Source organism: Lonchura striata, chromosome Z (genome assembly GCF_050655825.1).
Source record: "Lonchura striata isolate lonStrDom1 chromosome Z, ASM5065582v1, whole genome shotgun sequence".
Lineage (NCBI taxonomy): Eukaryota > Metazoa > Chordata > Aves > Passeriformes > Estrildidae > Lonchura > Lonchura striata.
The window spans coordinates 3271761-3290462 of record NC_140740.1 but is presented as its reverse complement, the minus strand read 5'-3'; the positions used below and the strand labels follow the sequence as shown (position 1 = coordinate 3290462).

At 38.8% G+C, this 18702-nt stretch overlaps 1 protein-coding gene across 2 annotated transcripts in view; it reads right to left on the bottom strand.

Annotated features, from left to right (window-relative positions):
- Positions 1–1433: 1433 nt before the first annotated feature.
- FBN2 (fibrillin 2) overlaps positions 1434–18702 on the bottom strand; it is a 114956-nt gene continuing 97687 nt past the window's right edge. For both annotated transcript variants that reach the window (XM_021551872.4, XM_085567223.1), the window contains 17 exons: positions 17992–18117; positions 17622–17774; positions 17260–17325; positions 16884–17009; positions 16675–16794; positions 16009–16131; positions 15465–15596; positions 14003–14128; positions 11540–11746; positions 10739–10864; positions 10001–10123; positions 9739–9855; positions 8966–9094; positions 7527–7646; positions 5628–5859; positions 4863–5019; positions 1434–3309 (listed from right to left, as the gene is read on the bottom strand). In XM_021551872.4, coding sequence (XP_021407547.4) covers positions 2968–3309; positions 4863–5019; positions 5628–5859; positions 7527–7646; positions 8966–9094; positions 9739–9855; positions 10001–10123; positions 10739–10864; positions 11540–11746; positions 14003–14128; positions 15465–15596; positions 16009–16131; positions 16675–16794; positions 16884–17009; positions 17260–17325; positions 17622–17774; positions 17992–18117 — 2525 coding nt within the window. In that variant the 3' untranslated portion in view covers positions 1434–2967. The remainder of the gene's footprint in view (positions 3310–4862; positions 5020–5627; positions 5860–7526; positions 7647–8965; positions 9095–9738; positions 9856–10000; positions 10124–10738; positions 10865–11539; positions 11747–14002; positions 14129–15464; positions 15597–16008; positions 16132–16674; positions 16795–16883; positions 17010–17259; positions 17326–17621; positions 17775–17991; positions 18118–18702) is intronic.

Sequence of the window (18702 nt, the reverse complement as noted above, 5' to 3'; positions counted from 1 at the left end):
GCTAAAACCGTGGCCAAACACACAGGGTCAGACTTCTCTGCGGCCACCCATGCTGACGTGTGGCTGGCTTCTTGGAACGTGTGAGAAACCACCTCCTCCACCCGCTCTGTGGGAGCAAAGAACTCATTTCCTATCCCTGCCGCAGCGATTTGGTGTCAAACATATCAACAGCCACAGTAGGGACCGAGGATTTTATCCGAGATAAGAAATGTAGCTCTTCCCTCTCGTGCTTTCATTCCCTCCTGGCTTTATGAAGTGTGAATATTGTGGAGTTCACAAACCCAGCCCTCTTCTTGGACTTAAGGCAGCTTCAGTTCAGTTTAGGTGTGCAAGCTTAATTTATTACACATGGTAAGAATTAAGCAGCACACTCAGGGCAGTGAGATTTTTGCCGTATTCAGTTTTGCCATGCCTGGGTTCTTCTGTGGGTTTAGCACAGAGACCCTTCAGGTGTCACCTGCAGCCCTCAGTCCCAGCTGTGCCTGCTGATCCCAAGTCTGTACAGGAAAACCCCACATAAGAATCCCACAGCCCTTTTTAGGGCTGAAATAGCAAGATTTTAATTTCACTTTTAGCAACAAGACCTGGGTGCTCTGTATCTTCCTGGGACACCATGCATGTCTCTGCCTGTGCAGTCATCTTTCTCATTAAAAGGCTACAAGCTGGAAAAAGTAGAATTTAGAGAAAAGGATATAGAAATATATACTGTCACAGGCTGGATGGCAAAGAAGTTTTGGACTTTTTGTTTTCTTTTAATTCTACTTATTTTTTCATCTGAATTTGAAGCTGGGAGTGACTTCTTTCTGGGATTGTGCATAAATGTCTTGTGGAATTTACAATGGTGGATGGTAATGCTGCATTTCTAGAAAAGAGAGAACACTTTCTTTTGTACCTGGTACTTACTATGTAATTAATTAATGCATATGGAACTATCTGATGATAGCTTTTTGGGGTTTTTTCTTTTTTGTTTGTTTGGTTTTTTTTGGTTTTTTTTTTTTTTTTTAACTACAAAAATCTAACAGGTGTACACAGCACATGTAAATAATCCTGGCCAAGAAAATCCTCCAAAATTTGTAGCCTAAGAGAAGTCATGTCCAGCAAAGGACAAAATGCTCTGCCGTGTGCAAGTCTGATGGCTTTTCCTGCAGGGTTTCCTGGAAAGCTCCCATTTTGGAGCCAGAGAAGCCTTCTTCTAAACCACCCATTACAGTTAAGCCTTTGAGGCAGTGCTGTCCTGTATATATTTATCAGACCCCTAGAGGTTTCTTTATTCCTGAAGATGCCAGTCATTTTACTCAGAAGCAGCTTTGAATCCTACTGAAACTTGCACAACCATCTCTGAAAGCAATGTCAAATAAATGTAGTTCCAGACCCTAGTATTGGCTATTGCTTTAAATCAATCACCAGTTTAACTGTGAAAAAATGACAAAAAATAACCCAAAATAAGCTTTATTGCAAGAAAAAGTGTTGTCTTACTGATACAAATGTTCAAGAGAAAGCTTTTTTTCTTAAAACATCTCTTTTCAAAATCCCCAAACTCAACAAAAGAGAAGAAAAATCACTGAGTTTTACTTGGTATAGTCTTTGGTCAGCACCTACATGCAACTGGAACAATCCTGGATGTGCTTTAGCTATTTTCACATGTGAGATTCTGTTGCATGGCCAGTTACAGGCACCAGCTGCCACAGAAAGCACCATTAAGACATACACTTAACACATGACAGTACAAAATGTAAAAAGAAAAAAAAAATCACTAAACTAAAACTCAAGTCATTGTACAATCATCTTTCTTACAGAACAAGCTATGATAAAATGAGGCGTGTATAACTACAGCATTAATGAGATTTCTAACAAATGAACTTCAAATACACAGCTCTCCCCACCTGCACTGCAATAATTGAGTTTGCAGGTGTGGCAGTCCTGACACAGCACTTGAGGATCAGGAAATGCACCCTGGTTTTGAGCCAGCACCAAACAGAGTGAAACATTCTCTCCTGGGAGACATTTCCTTCAGCTGCCTGCAAGAATTAATGCCAGTTTGTGGAGCACCTTTCTGAGCGTGAGGTGTGGCTGCCTGTGCTGGCTCATGAGGTCACTGAGGGAAGGCAGCACAGTTTGGTTCTGCAGTTCTAAGGGGATGATTAAAAACAGTCCAGGTATTTTGCTACAGGGCTTGTGCCTCCTCCACTATTTGCTGTGGGTGATTCAGAACGCAATCCCCTTGAGCTGCTGTGAAATACAATCTCTGCAGAGACTGATATTATGATACTTGTCCTCTATGACTTTTTTTTCCCTTTTTTTTTTTGCAAGAGCACCTTAGAATATCCTACTATGTGGACACTTTACAATCTCCCACTTCAGAATATCCTACTACACTGATGGTTCAGCTCTGATATATTTTAGAATTATTTAATACTGTTTAGATGCTGGTCCAAATAGAAAGGAAACCATCTTTCAAATCTACTTTTTTTCTTGATTACAAAAGTACCTCTAAAATGTTATACCTCAAATTTATAAAACTAAAGAAAAACAAGAAAGTTTCCCTTTTGTTTACATAATTTGTTATTTTTTTCCATATATTACTGCATTAAAAATAAATAAACTTCTATAATTTTTTTTCTCATTAGGAACTATAGCAAAATACCCAAAGTGTTACAGATTGCTAACAAGAAAAAAAAAAAAAAGCTCACATTTTTTTGTACCATTTAGTGCCATATGATGACTTCTTGAACTTTAGCTTTTAAAATACACTTCAAATCGAGGTTATATAAAAGACACAGTAACCATGATTTGCCCTTGTAAGTAGAAGTTTTGGCAGGGTTTGAAGTCACCCTCCAGCGTTGGCAGGATGGAAAGAAGGGCTCTTCCCCTCTGCCGTCCTCTCCCAAAACACACTTTTCCCGGCGGGTTCTCCTTGCAAACAGCTGTTGCGGGGTGTGTGGACACAAGGAAGTCTGGAGAACAGCACTAGTAGAGGTGCAGCCACAGCCGCACCCTGAGGGCTTCTCCTCGGGCGCCGCCGCCCCCATGGCCGCCCTGCGGCCTTCCGTCCTCCTCAGGCACGGCCGTGCTGGTGATGTCCAGGGCGTGCAGCCCGCGTGCCGCCCGGCCCCTGGCGGCGTGCAGGCGGCCGGCGCCGTCCCTCAGGAGCATCCAGAAGGTTCCGCGCCGGCTGCCGCGGGCGATGGCGTAGCGCACGCGGCGCCCCAGGGCCGGCCGCAGCTCCAGGATGGGCTCCCGGCCGCCCAGCCTGGACATGGCCACTCGCACCTTCAGGGGACTCTCCAGGCTTCCCCAGCTCACCCGCTCCTGGAGGGAAAAGTGTTTACAGCAGGATGGTTAACACGTCCTGCCTCGGCGCCCTGCAAATCCTGAAGGATGCAAACCGGCTTTACAGCTAGATTTCAGCTAATTTTGAGAACCTGTTTAACTCCATGCTTGCAAAGAGGCCTCAAACACTCCTCCGAGTGTTACCAACAAGTGTTTGAGATCTCTTAAAAACCCATCAGGTGTCACAGTGAGCTCATGGGCACTCTATTTCCCTTCCCCGGGACCCTGTGACTCTGCTCAAGATAACCCTGGACCCTCCTTCCTGCCCCAACAGGGTTGGGGGAGAGCCAAGGAAACCCACCCTGTCCAAAGTCTATATAGACCCCTGACATTTCCTGTTCATTCTCTCTTGTACCCTGCTCTCCCCTAGGACATCACAGAATAAAGAGAGCTGAACCAACATATATTGGGGTAAGAGCCTCTTTTGGAAATCTTTGCCATCTCCTGATATTCCTCCCCTCACAGCCTCGGACCTCTGGGCTAGCCTGATATTCAGGGGCTGTGCGAGGTGGGGGAACATCAGTCAGGGTATTAGCAGAAGCCAGATTTCATTTTCAAGACAAGGATTTCTCAGACTGCACTGCAGCCTGGAAAAGAGGAGGTGCGCAGCACCACAAGGAGAAACCTGTGTTTTCTGTGTTTATACACAATGTAATTGTCTTATGACCAACAGAAACAACAGAGAAATGCATTTCACAGCACTGCATGGAAATTCCCTGATACCTTCTCTGAAAATCCCATACTGTACCGGTATGTAATGCAACTAAAAAAGCAAAGTGAAAATAAGGAAAATTTCAGGACAGGAACAAGTAAGGCAGCGCTTTAAATACTTGAACCCCATAGATGATGATACTGATCTAAAAGTTTTTCTTTTTTCACATTATTTATGGATGTTGCTTTCACTGCCTAGGAAGTTCTAGAAACTGACAAGGTTAATGGTATTTTAAAAGTGTAATAACAAGATGTAACAATTACAAACTAGATATGATATCCCATGTAAGCCCACAAAATGCAGCAAGAAAAACATTAAATGTGTAATTCTCTAAAACCTTCATCAATTCTGTGAATATTGGACTTCAGTCAGCCCAATCTAACCCTCACCTCTATGAGCAACTATGGAACAGACACCAAGACTAAAATGATCTCCTGCAAGATCTGTTTAGCTGTCCCAGACCATAAATGCTATCCAGCCTCCTCCTGGCAGCAGAACATACTGAAGACATGTCCAGTTTCCCAGGTCTCTGCAATTAAAGGAGAATTATTCCCCTGAAGGCACTCTGAGGAACTAGACCATATCTCACACTCCAATGGAATCTTTGCAAGCTTCAAAAACTTCATCCTTACACAGCTCTTAATGTGTTTCCTATTGACAAATTATTACTGCCAGCAGGACCTAGGTGAGGCAGGGGGAGAAAAGAGATTTTTGCCATTGAATGTGACCTGTTTAAAAGCTTCCCTCTATTTATTGCTGTTGTCATAGCTCTGAAAATACCTCGAAAAACATTACAGCAGTTTTTTATCCTGGTACATACAGTGTTAGCACTTCTCTTCTTCCTGCTGTCTTTTTTGGAGTAGCCATTGATTTTGCACTCATAACACACTTCAGGGGACAAAGCATTTTCTTTATCAGCATCTCCATCCAGTGGCAGGTACTGGCCTTTGTTAAATCCCATCCCCGAGACACAGTGTCTGTGGAATGAAAACACGTGTTTTAGTTACTCCTTGCAATTTTATGAACTGTCCTTGCTAAATGGAGTGTGTGTAATCTGTGCCACGGTGTTTGCATCCCATTCCTTACTCTTGCCTCAGCAGGAAGGCTGTGCATTTATTTCCTTTACACTAGAGAGGTTTACTCAGGGAAATGCAAATGCTGGCTGGACGCTTTTAGCCTGATCTAATTTTAATTTACAAATTCTACAGAGAAACCAAACAAAGCCAGCCTGCCCTGAACCAGAGGAATGTTAACTTGTTTTTAATATTCCGGATTGGTCAGTGATATTTAAACACCTTAATTATCTCAGTAACACATGGTTCCCATCCTTATGCATTATCAAACCCCACTCAGCAGGTCTGTGAAGGAGTTCACATGCTGATACTGGAGGAGAAAGCAGACCTTGTTTAACGTTATTTATATGCTACATTTAAAATTAATGTCATGTTGAATGTACAGACATTTTTTTTTCCTAGTTTCTGGATATTTAACCTGAAACTACAAAGGACTTAGCAGCTTGTCCTTACTTTTCACCTCTGCACCTTCTGAATGTGTCTTTGGTGAAAAGCTGTGTGGAGAAACTCACCCTTGTCCAACTCTGTAATAGCCAGGTGGGCAGCCACAGAGGTAACCACCCTCGGTGTTGGAGCAGCCATAACTGCAGGGGTTCTTGGCAGAAGAGCACTCGTTCACATCGTGGCAGGCATGGGAGAACTGGTCATAGGAGAACCCCGATGGGCAGACACACCTGTAACTTCCCAGGGTGTTGTAGCAAGAAGCAGAGCCACACATGTGAGGATTGGAGCATTCGTTTTCATCTGGCAAGAAAACACAAAAATATTGGTGTTTTCTAGTCTGAGAGACAGCAGGTCAGCATCATGCAGCTGACAAATCAGAACATCTGCAAGTCCCAGGGCTCTGCTACATCCCTGACCTCATCATCCTTGGTTTCTGATAGAGAAAAGGAGCATCATCTTCACTTGTGGGTGTTAAAATATAGCGAACATGATACCTCCAGTCAGTGTGATTTGATGTGGTTTCAGGAAAAAAAAAAAACAACCAAAAAAAAACCCCCAAAAAAACCAACCAACCAACCAACCAAAAAAACCCCAAAAAACCAAAAAAACAAACAAACAAAAAAAAAACCCCGAAAAAAAACCCCAAAAATACAAAACACACACACACACACAAAAAACCCAACCAACCAAAAAAACACAAAAAACCAAACCAAACCAAACCAAAAAAAAAAAAAAAAAAAAAAAAGGGAAGATTGTGGTATGGAAAGATGGAAAGTCAGGTTTTCGTAGCTGGTATCATGGTTATTTTATTTGTCTCATCAAGGCATTTCTCTAAAACCTGTAGGTTTTCCTCACCTCAGTTTATCTCACCAAGATCAGTGGTGAATGCTTTGCCATTTTTGTTTGCAGTCACTTGGAGGGAGATTCTTTTGAGGACTATGATTTACAGAAACTTAAGCTGTTTTGGGGTTTTGTGGGAACTGTTTATTGTGCATTCTGTCCCTCTTGCCCCAGTCCTTTGCTTTCTTTGCTGAAGAGCAGTATTAAGTCAGGAGTGATCACGGTGATTGGGACTTGAGAGACACTGGCTGGTGTGCTGCTACTTAATGCTAAAATTGGTAGAATAAACTAATTTTTATGTATAGAATCAGGACAGTAAAGTCAGCCTAAATGAAATCTATGGTGGTGCTCACAGTCATGCTCTGATACCATTGACAGAAAACCATATAAACTAACCTGAAAATGTAAATATTTTGTATTGGCCCTTGTGAACAGCACTGAGTGACATTTTTTCTGTGTGTATTGGTTTTTAGTAACAAAAAATCCCACATTTTATTTTGTCTATGATATAGCTTAGTTCAAGTGATGGACTAAATGAGGTAAATCTAAACAGTACTCCTAAGCTTTCTAATTTGTCCCATTTCCTGCACAAAGAACTAATGCTTGCCCTTAAGACTGTCTTTTGGAAGAAGGAAACCCTTAATGGTTCTGTTGATTATTTTCTCACCATTTGCTTTAGATGCTATTCTGTAGAATTCTTACATTGCTAATGGTTTTTTATGCTTTTTTGTGGTGTTTGTTTTTTTTTTTTTGTTTTTTTTTTTTTTATGACAGGTATGGTTTTTTAATGCTTTTTTTCCTCAGCAGAGGTATTCACATTGATACTTTCAGGAATTCAATGAACATTCAATGATGGAGATTTTTCACAGAAGAAACAGGTCAGAATGCAGATCTTTCTAAGAAAGAAAATTGTCACAGAGAGTTTCAAAAGACTGAGTGTGTTTTCTTGCTACTTCCTGTTATTGATTTATGTTGGAGTAGTAAGTGTAAGGAAGGATTGGGAGACAAATACAGAAGATTTTTGTTGCACACTCTTTGTTCTGCTCATTCTTGCCCTTGCCTGCTGGTGTCCCTTTAAACACTCTGGTACATTTGCTGTTTAAATTCTGTGCTGTTTGTTTCCTTACCAACACACTGATTCCACTGGTAGTGCTGGACAAATCCTTGTGGGCACCCACATCTGTATCCACCCAGGATGTTCTGACAGCCGTGCTGGCACCTGTGGTTTCCATCACACTCATCCACATCTGCGTGTTCAGGAGGGAAGCACAGCATGACACAGGATTACACCCACTGCCAAACACTGCTGGATCAGAAGTTTGTTATCACCTAGCCTTAATTTAATTCTTCAGCCTTTTCAGTACTCAATTTTGGAGAATAAACACTATTCCCAGTAATCCCACATGGTGTTGCTTTAGCATAATGCTTAAAATTTGAAGGGTTTTGTAATTTCAGTTTTAAACCAACCATCTAGGGATAAGCTTTCAGTTTCCTGAAACATAGTTTAGTGTTTGAATGTCAAATTTGGATGTCTTTGCAATTGAAAATAAAAAGCCACATTAAAAATCTATGAGACAAGTGTTAATAAAAGGTGACAGCCACTACCATCCCACCCTCCAAATTCTAAAAAATTCAGACGTCTTAAATTGTATTTGCTATAGGAAATAAGTAAGCACCCTAATTTTTAAGGCACAGTATGCAAGTCAAGTAGAAAATTAAAAAAAAAAATTGTTCTATAGGCACACCAGGATATATGTACTTTATGAGAACAAAGTAAACTGGCAGGAAATAAATCTTATTAAAACTTCTAGCTACATATATTCTGGACTGCTGACCTAGAAATAGGCCCTAAATATCAATTCCTGCTTTAAATGCTCTATCAGACTTGTTGGTATTTTGAGAGGTCATAAATTTCTTCATGTACGCTCTTGCATTTTTAATTCTGAGCAGCCAGGTGGCCTTGTACTGCCTTTTATTTTCTTCTTTGCTCAATAACTGAGGCCCACTGAGAAGTCTGGAGCTCTCAAATACAGATTTCCTAACTGAGGCTTCCCCTTGGGCCAACAGAGAGAGATAAAGCTCCATCAATATAACCTGCATTTTTAACTGACAGTGAATTGGCCTTCTCAGTGTGTAACTCTGTGGTAGGAGAATTGAGTATAGAATTTAGAATTTAATGTAATTAGAATTAACCAAAATAAAAATTGTACAGAGATTCTGCTTAGACATATGAAGACATAAATGTAAAAAAGCCCCACATAACTACTAAACTTTTAGATGCATAAACCTATGTTAAGTTTAAATGGCAGCCTGAAAACAACTGTTGAAGAGTTCAACTAAACAATCACCTTTTTATCCTCATTTGTGTAAAAATTCTGTACTGAGGCAGTACATTCTTGCATATGCTTTTGTTATACTTAAAATTAGTCAAATACTTCCCAATTTCTTTTTGTAATTACTTTTACTATGCCTGCTGCTCTGATTTCTCTGTCTTTAGCATCAAATGGTTCACTAGAAACTGAAATAAGGATTCTCACCATAAAAAAATCTGACTGTTCCTAGTTACCTTCACAGTTTAATCCAGTAGAATCCAGTGAAAATCCCCTTTGACATTCACAGGTAAAACTTCCAGGAGTGTTTTGACAAATTCCTTTTGATCCACACAGTGTTGGATGAGAACCACATTCATTGTTATCTTCAAAATATAAAGGAGAGAGAAGATGAATTTACCTTGAAGCATGATGTTAGACATGTTCATGTAACATAAAAACAAAATTCACAAAGGTGCAGCATTTTATTCTGTACCTTTTCATTGTTAAATGCCAGATGAACTGGAGACTCATGTAGAGCTAGGAATAATTAATAAATTGGAAGTGCTAGGGATAGTTCAGTTGTGATAGGAGTGTGGAAGAGCAGGCATGTAATTGATGATATTGGAAAAATGCTGCCCTTTTGTGTTAGCTGAACTAAAACAGTTTCAGTTGGCAAGATTTATACATATGCATAAGATCTGAAGACATCTGTATCAACTAAAAAAAGAAAATGCAGTCTGGTTTTGGTTAACTACATTTTAAATGAGATTTTAATAATTCACCCTTTTGTCTCCATATGGTTGTACTTAGAACATAATAACATGTATTAAATATCTACAACTCTTTATTAACCAAGAAAATAGAAATAGTGGACAGACTAGATAGATTCATTTTTACTTTAACTGTAATTGCTTCTTTTCAAAATCTGCTTTCTACCCTCTACTGCTCTGCATAAAAAACACAAGAGATAGTTGAGAATGTTGTTCTTACAGAAAGGCTTATGAAAGAAAACCAATGTTTTTCTTACCAATACAAGCTGTGTGATGTTGTGTAAAACCAGGTGGACATTTGCATGTGAAGCCTCCAAGGGTGTTGACACAGAGAAACTGACAATTGTGTTGTTTGGTTTGACATTCATCAAGATCTGGAAGTAAGAGATGTGGTTGTCTTAAAAAAGTCGACAAAGAGGCACATTTAATCAAATTTGATAAAAATATCACACTTCAGAACCAATTCCTTTTAAGTTAAGTTGTAACCAAATTAAAAGGTACTGTCTATAACCTTCCTACCTTTACATGTCTTTCCATCTTCCTGAAGCACATAGCCCCGGGGACATGAGCATTGATAGCTCCCTTCTGAGTTCTTGCAGATAAAATTGCATGGTCTGGGGGACTGGGAGCACTCATCAAGATCTAACGAGAGGAAAATATTAAGTTATCTTTTGTCCTCATCTTTCTGACAGGAAGATGCTTGCTACACAGCACAACATTTTAGAGAAAAATGCACACAGAAGGAAGTCCCCTATTTACATTTGTTCAGGGGTCCTATTCCTTTCTCTATGAATGTGTTGCTGTGGAGTTTATATGGTGCTGCCACTACCACGACGAACTGTCTTGAAGGAGTAACACACTAGAGTGAGAGTGGCATTGGTATTTTCATCTAAGCAACAAATATTTACTTTTTGGTATACTGTGGTATACTTGGACCTGCAAACCAACAAAAAAGTGGGAAAAATATAGACCGTGAAGTCATGAACTGGTTTGTCACTTAAATGGGTTGTACAGCTTTAACAAACTTCAGTGGTCATTCTACTCCAGAAATACTGCCAGCAGGGCTTGTTTCTCCATTTCCACAAATGAAACACAAAACCAGAAATGCATATTAGGAAAAGAAATAAAGGACATGAGATAACAGAGAAAAAAAAAAAGTGGTTTGCTACAAGGGTTCACAAAGTTTGGTACATCACTGTGTAACAACTTAGAAAAATTTATGATTACTTCAACTGATGATTAATTAATGAATCTTACCATTACAAGATGTGCCAGTTATGTCAGTGGTATAGCCAGCTTTGCAAAAGCACCGGAAGGAGCCCATGGTGTTAATGCACTGCCCATTCCTGCACAGGTTTGGCAGGACCTTACACTCATCAATATCTGTATAGAAATTATTAAATATGTCATGTCTCAGTTTTCGATTCTACTTTTTTCTTCTCTTCCATTCTTGCAGTTCCTCATCATCATGCTTCTGGCAGGAACTTTCTCCCTCTTTAAAAATTGATCTGACTCCAAAGCCAAACATCTTTCAAATTTCATTACTGTTCTTTGCACCAACACCTTCTGGCTGTTTCACTGGGTACTCAGATTCCAGTTTTGCTAACTCCAAACACAAACCCCACACAAGAAAATTTTCTTACGACTACTTCCATGTCAAAAATTATCACCAATATTAAAAATACACATTAGCTTCTTTCTGTGTGGAAGTAGTACCTGCAAAGCATTGTGATATCATTGTTAAATGAGATGGTTGGTGCCTTTGCCATGTCTCCAAGTTTTCAGCAATATAAAAGCTTTGGGATAATTTCTAGCTTTTAGTTACTGGCTAGTACTTCCAACCAGATCCTAAATCCTGAAAATCCTGCCCAGTTGATCTGTTTGCAGCTACTGCCAAATGTGTTTTTAATTTCTGGTCTCTCAGCATTATTTGAAAAATCAAACTCTGCTGTTTAACAGGAAATTCTCCACAGGAACTTCAAAGACAATCGTGCATTTTATTAAGCATGCAAGCATATGCTTTTCCCCTTTTCTGTCTCTTCTCATCCCTGCAAATACCTCTTCCATCTGTGGTGTAGCCTGATCCATGTGGACAGAGTTTCTTGTACTGGGAGGTTCCGGGGAGGGGGCAGAGCCTGCACTGGTTCCCCCAGCCCCGGCCCCCGTCACAGCAGCACTCGGACCTGGTGACAAGGTTCTGGCTGCTCGAGCCCATCTGGCACATGGTCTGCAGAACCTCAGCAAAGCAAAACCCCCGGCGGTTATCTGTGAGGAAGAAGGAGAGAGGCTGGGATAGGGAAGGAGGTAAAGATCCGCCCCATTAAGCATCTGGTGTGTTATTCTGGCTCTCTGTCAATAGAGGCAAGCAGCAGAAGGTTATTAGCTACCATCAAGCCCCTCTTGATTTAGCCTTTCAGAATTGTTGTATGTTCTGGCAATATGCTGCCATTTCAAACATATCTAAGACACCCCCAATGTTCATTACCTGCATGAGCTGGGTAAGACTTTTGCTTGCTGGAAAGTTGTGCCCTTGGTAGTGAAACAGCCTGAGGGCAAAACTGAGCTCCCACTTCAGCTGTGTTTGCATTTGAATGATTTATTTGGAGTGGGGTTAGAAGTTTGTTTTGTTTTTTTGTCTTACTGGCCAAAATAACACATTTGATCATCTGTAATTATCCTGCTGTGGTTTGAATAAAAAATCCATAGAACTTAAAAGTGTATATGCAACTCAGTACCTTTTTAGTGGCAGTCCTAGATTTTGTTGAGGAAAAAAATAGAATTGTATGGCCTTATCGGTATGGCCCTGTCAAACCCTGTTTTAATTTTTAAACTTTTTGGTTAATGTTTATCAATAAGGAAAGGGGAGCAAAGTTTTAAAGTCATGGGGCTCCTACAGGTTACCTTCAAACAGGCAGCTGAGGAGGAAAGAAATCCCAGTTTTCAGGGCTAATAGAAACTCTAAATCTTGCAGAGATTTTATCTTCTATGTAGGCTCTGTCACCTGTCTTATTTCTTGATTAAAATGGAGACATTTCAATTACTGATCTGAGAATGCTTATGTTTTTAAATTAAAATTATTTTTCTTTCTTTCAAAGCTAGTAGTGATCCCTCAGAATGTGTAAATGTATCAATACTCAGCTGACCTTGTCTTTTACAGATTAGAAGAATTTGTGCATTTCTTACAAGAATTAGGCAAAAGACAAACTTCAGCTTTAGAGAACACTTCATTTGTCTACCTGGTAACTTAACTGTTTCCATCAAATAAAGCTGTCATCACTGAAAGTGTCAGTTCTGTGAAACAAAATATTTGCTGTAGTGATTTGCAAAACACTGAAGATTTCTCTTCTCCCAGACAGGAATATTGTGCAGGTCTTTAGGGACATGATGTGAAGAACACATGAATGCTTTGTCCCCAGTTTGAGATGTGGAATGAATTTAAACGTGAATGAAATATAAAGGTTTGCACAATGTATTTAAAACAATGTAATCTGTGACTTAATGCTTGTGCTATAATTCAGAAGAAATCCTGTGCTTCTGCCAGATACATTTTTCATTGTAATTTCTAACCTAGGAAACCCAAAAGGAAGAGCAGCAAAAAGCAAACCTTCCCAAGGCAGAAAATAATGAGAAAATTACATATTAAATACAGAAAAGCAATAATGACCTCCAAACAGGGTATTTCTTTGGCATAAATGACTGGCTGGGGTTAACTGCAGTTTTCTCTTCCCATCTGCTTCTAATCCTTAGGAAATACCCTACACTTCAATGTTATTGCTCAGCCATGAAGTCAGCACACTCCTCATGACAACTCAGAGGGAACTGGTTTTATATTGATGGTATAAGATAATTATGCTTTTTTCATGGAAGATACACAAATAAATAAATACACCCTTTCAGTACTGTATGTACACCTGAACACTGGTCAAGAAAAATTTTTGCAGTTCGGTTTGACTCCAAGAAAGGGAATGATGAATTCTGTAGTGCAAATGACAAATATGAATGTATTAAAAAGAAAAGACAGGTTGATAAACAAAAACCCTGCATTTATCTTGCAGGACTGCCTCAAAAAAAAAAAAAAAAAAACAAACTTGCAATTTTGTAGTAAAATCACAGTATTTTATGTCTGAATTAAAGGTGAAGAGAATTCAGATGTCTGGTTGCCATATGGTGCTTAAGATTACATTCTGAATAAGCAAACATTCAATTTTACTCTGCATCCATTTTTGAATTTTCTGAAGATGACTAAATTCTCCTTCTTCAAAAATCTCTGTATTTTGCCTACATTGATGTCCTATGGAATTAAGACCCTTCTATGTGAGGTCTGATTGTTACAAGCTGTTAATTCCTATAATTATCTAATAATATTTAATAATATTATTTAATTTTGTATCATTATTTAACTAAAAAGTGTAATTATTTGATTTCTCTAGATAGGAGAGCTGTTAAGCTTTCAGAAGCCCAATTTTCTCTCAACATTTACACTCTAATGTGAGATGAAATATGTACAAAAGAGACATTTACCAAGACACTCAGTGCCTGATGGACTTGACAGGAATCCTTCGTTACATTCACATCTGTAGCTGCCAACAACATTCACACAACGCCCGTTTTCACAGACACCCAGCTTGGAGCGGCACTCGTTTTCATCTGTACAAAAAAAACATCAACATTAATAAAAATTATAACAGTAATAGAAACAATACGAACAAAACTAAAATATAATTACATAGAAAACAACCGCAGCAATTCATTACAAGAAAATATATCAGACTCTATAGAGTACATTAAATATTCCATGTAACATTTGCAAAATATTTTCAAGATGTGGAAAATCAACTGATGAAGCATGGAAAGAGCTTTCCAAGGAGAATTATCCTATTCAATTACCCTATTCCATTCCAAAAGCTTTAATTGCTTCACATCAACTAAACAAGAAGAAAACACAGCAGAGCAAGTTGCAGTCACATTTACCTGGAAAATAAAATTTAAATAAAATTGGAACACATGCATGATTTGAGTGACAAATCTTCACTCTGTAATCATCAAGGGTCTTTGAATGCACTTGATTTCTCCCATAATAAGCTATATTTCAGTCCACATATTATTTTCCTGAAAGTTTACAGTGTTCATGTGTTTTCTTCCATAGCTAATGGCACACATACTGTAAGTAATTACACAAATTTTTTAGATGCTTACAATAAAACTCAGAAGAACCACAGGTTCTTTAAAGGCAGAATTATATGCCAAAAAGAAAGGACAAATTCTTATTAATAAAGATTATTTTCTGTGAAATAAAAAAAAAATCATAAATATCTCTAAAAGAGAGTACTCATTCTCTTGCTGAAGGAGCATTTTTATAAAATACTTCCATTGAAAATGTTCACTTAGGTGGGAATTTTGGAATGCTACTGGGTTTTTTTCTATATACCAGAAGAAAGTACAATTTTCTAAAATATACCTATTGTCTTTCCCTCAACTAATCGAGTAAATGATGGAGGAAAGGTGCTTGTTTACTTCCAGGATGGAGAATTGTTTTGAACTATGGCATTTTCCAAATATTTCATCCTTTAAGGCATTTATAGGTGGTTTCAGAATCCTAGGAGTCTTAATTATTTAAAGAAGTGACACATTATTTATACTAATGCTAAAGGAAATATAACTACTTATTATGAAAATCTTTTTTTCTACCCATAAACTGAGGTCTCATTTGTTTGGCAAATTAATTTTTTAGATCTAACAACTGTCTGAAAAACATCTGGATTATTTGTAGAGCAGGGGAGTTTTTATTCTGGAATCCTTATTAGTCAGTAAGAGCTCACATTGAAACAAAATGGAAAGCTTAAGATGTTTAGCATCATTAGGTATCTTAAGTGTTCTTCATTAACTGTTTTCTGATTTATACATATATATATATATTAAGAATTTTTTTTTTCTTTGCTTGTGCATATTCCATTAGATGTCTCCTTCCCCTTCTAAGCTTTACCTGTGCATCCTTCTCCATCAGGCCTCTGGGTCATCCCAGGAGGACAAATGCACACGAAGGTACCAATCAGATTTTTGCAGATCATGCCTCTTGATTCACAGTCATGGAGACCTTCAGCACACTCATCCAGATCTGGAAAAAAAAAAAAATATATTTTGTCTTTGAACTTTCTTCCATTAGCTTCAATTCCTGAAGACAACTTCAAGGGGAAGGACGTGCAGGCTTCCCTAAGTAGAAGCACTGAAGGAAAAGTCCAAAATCTATGATTATATGCAGTTATCTTGATCCTCATGAGCTGCACCATCTTGCCACGTTAAAGATTAAATCCACCACTGTGACATTCTTGGCTTTGCAGTCCCTCATCGAGTTACACTTGATGACAAAAACACTAAATACTGCTTCTTGTGAGTTCTGAAGGAGCAAATCATCACCTGCTGGGCTGTTTGCTACATTCCACCAAGAGGATGAATGCAAGATGCACAGAAATATTTGGGTTATGTGTTGGTGATGGAAGAGGGGGAGATGTTTATGCATCAGTCATTACCTTTGCACATCTTTTGGTCTTCCCTTAGCTCATATCCCACTGGGCAGGTGCACTCATAGAAACCATAAGTGTTGATACAGCGGAAGGCACAGAGCAGGGGGTTCTGAGCACACTCGTTGATATCTGAGCAGAGAGAAACACAACAGTCATTCTCCACCACGCTTCAAAACAATCACCGAGAAGGTTTTATTACACCTGTGCTTCTCTTTTCAGCTAGAATTATCAGAAAGGTAGTAATTCAAACCTTAGCTTTTGAGTAACTAGAGAAAATTGAACGCTCTGCTTAAGAATAATGGCATATCACTACTTGAGCTTAGTATGGCAAGTTAGGGCAGGCTTATTTCAGATTTTTATTATATACTCATATTTAATGTACTTTTGTGTGGTGAGAAATGTCAGCTTCAGAAAGCAAACTAATTGTGATTAATAAAATTTAACATTTGAGAGAATGCCCCACATGGGGCATTCTCATTGAGTGGGGGAAGTTCTGTGATAAACTAAAAGTTCTGCTTAAGTTAATTCAGATTTCTTTTCCAATGACCTGTTTCAAAACATAGAAACTTTTTATTCCTCCAAGTTATTACAGCAAGAAAGACATGGCTAATTAAGTTGAATGCTGAGGATGGGACAAAAACCAAAGGAAAAGAAATGAAGAGGACAGGTTACCTTCACAATTCATCATTGGGCCTGGCTCAAACCCTTCGTGACAGCTGCACTCAAAGCTGCCAACCACGTTAGTGCACGTTCCATTTCCACAGGGGTTGCCAATGGAACATTCATCTGTATCTGTACATAATGAATGAATGCAGAGTGAAGAGAACAGGGACAAGTTGTGTTTTAAATTCAAGAGTTCCAGTTCCTACAACTGCACACACCTATGCAATGCACTCCTGTGAAATCCAGGTTGTAGCCCATGGGGCACTCGCAGCGGAACGATCCATCAGTGTTGATGCAGTGACCACTGGAGCAAATTCCTGGGCTTTCAAGGCATTCATTGACATCTGAAATGCAGGAAGATATTAACGGCCACTCAGCTGATGCATTTCAAGTCTTAAAAAAAGCATTTAAAAAACCTAAGCAGCCTATTATGTTTGTCTCAAGCCATGCACTTCACAAAGTGCTCTTTTAACACATTTTACAGGTCAGCCTCTTGTCACCAGCAGGTGTGAGGAGTAAACTGTCACATGCTATAAAATCCAAGTATAGTTTCAAGTATCAGTATTTCCTTTTTATATTCAGAAGAATACCTACCTTCACGTGTGTCATCAATTCCAGGAATAGTTCCATGACCATATGGGCACAGGTCCTGAAAAGCAACTGTAGAGATACATTTTCTTTAAAAAATAGAGCAAGTGAGAGATAGAATCATGACAGATGGTTAGAGTCACCCAAAAGGGATACTAGTACAGAGCAAAACCAATAAATAAGTATTTTTCTATGTCTGTGGTTTCTTCCATTTAATTTTATTCCTTTGGCTGGCTTGAAAAATCATTATAGAAAAAGCCACTAAGAGCAAATGCCAGAAAGATCTCTCTTTCTAATGAACAAAAAGCACAACACAAATGTCCTCCTCCTTTGCCTCCAGCAACAAATTTCAAACTTTAAATATGTACCTTCCTCTTCCTTTGGACAGAGCTCACAAGGATCACCCCATCCTTCTCCTGGCATTTTACTGCAGCAACACTTGGCCTTTGTGGTGTTGAAAGCCTTTGGCACTGAGCACTTCCCATTCTCAAAGTTGGTGAAGCAGAAGCTCTGACGAGTATCTAGGAGAAGAAAATAAAGTTATGCAGAGCTAGAACCTTCTCCCAAGTCATATGATGACTGTCTGCCCTGGGAGAAATAACACTATGACATGTATTTTGCATACTTCTTTAAAAAGGCATTTAGCAATCTTTGTGGAGATATAAACTGGGAGGGGTTTCCACAGGGTACCTGTTATCTTTTAGATCGAGTTGCTGCATTCCTTATCCATGAACTCACCAAAGCACCTCCGCCCATTTTCAGACAGCACAAAACCCGTGGGACAGATGCACTGGAAACCTCCCTGGGTGTTGGTACAGGACCCGAAGAGGCAGATGTTGGGATCCTCGTTACACTCGTTAATATCTGTAAAAAGCAATGGGGAAACTTCACCATAGCCTCACCTGCTGTGAACGACCCTTGGTTAAGGAAGATTGCTTATTTATTTATTCATTGATTTAACTGGAGCAGCTTCCAACAAAGTGGCCAAGAGTTAAAGCAGGTGTAGGTTTCACTGACTCCTTCAAATTAGAGTTTCTCACTGGCACAATATTCTTTTCTAAATAGCATTCTCTGTTCTTCATTATATTCAAAATATAAATATTAAGTAAATGCTTTCAGAATACATTTCCCATAGGAACAATATTTTTCTGTAAACAAAAATATTTCTATAAAACATCCAAAGATTATTTTTTAGAATCTGTATGTTGAGAGTTCTTTTCAATTAAGGCATATTTTTTTCATGCTTCCTGTCAGATTCTGGGATTGAAACTATAGCTAGTAGAGTGACACCTTTAATTGTATTTAAATGTCCAGATTTATATTTAGCAGTCTTTTACTGCCACTCTCATTGTGTTATTTAAAAATTACTCCTCTTCTACTGAATAATCAATAATATATTGCTCTTACTATTAGAAGACAGTTAAAATTTCTTTTAATAGCAGTATATAA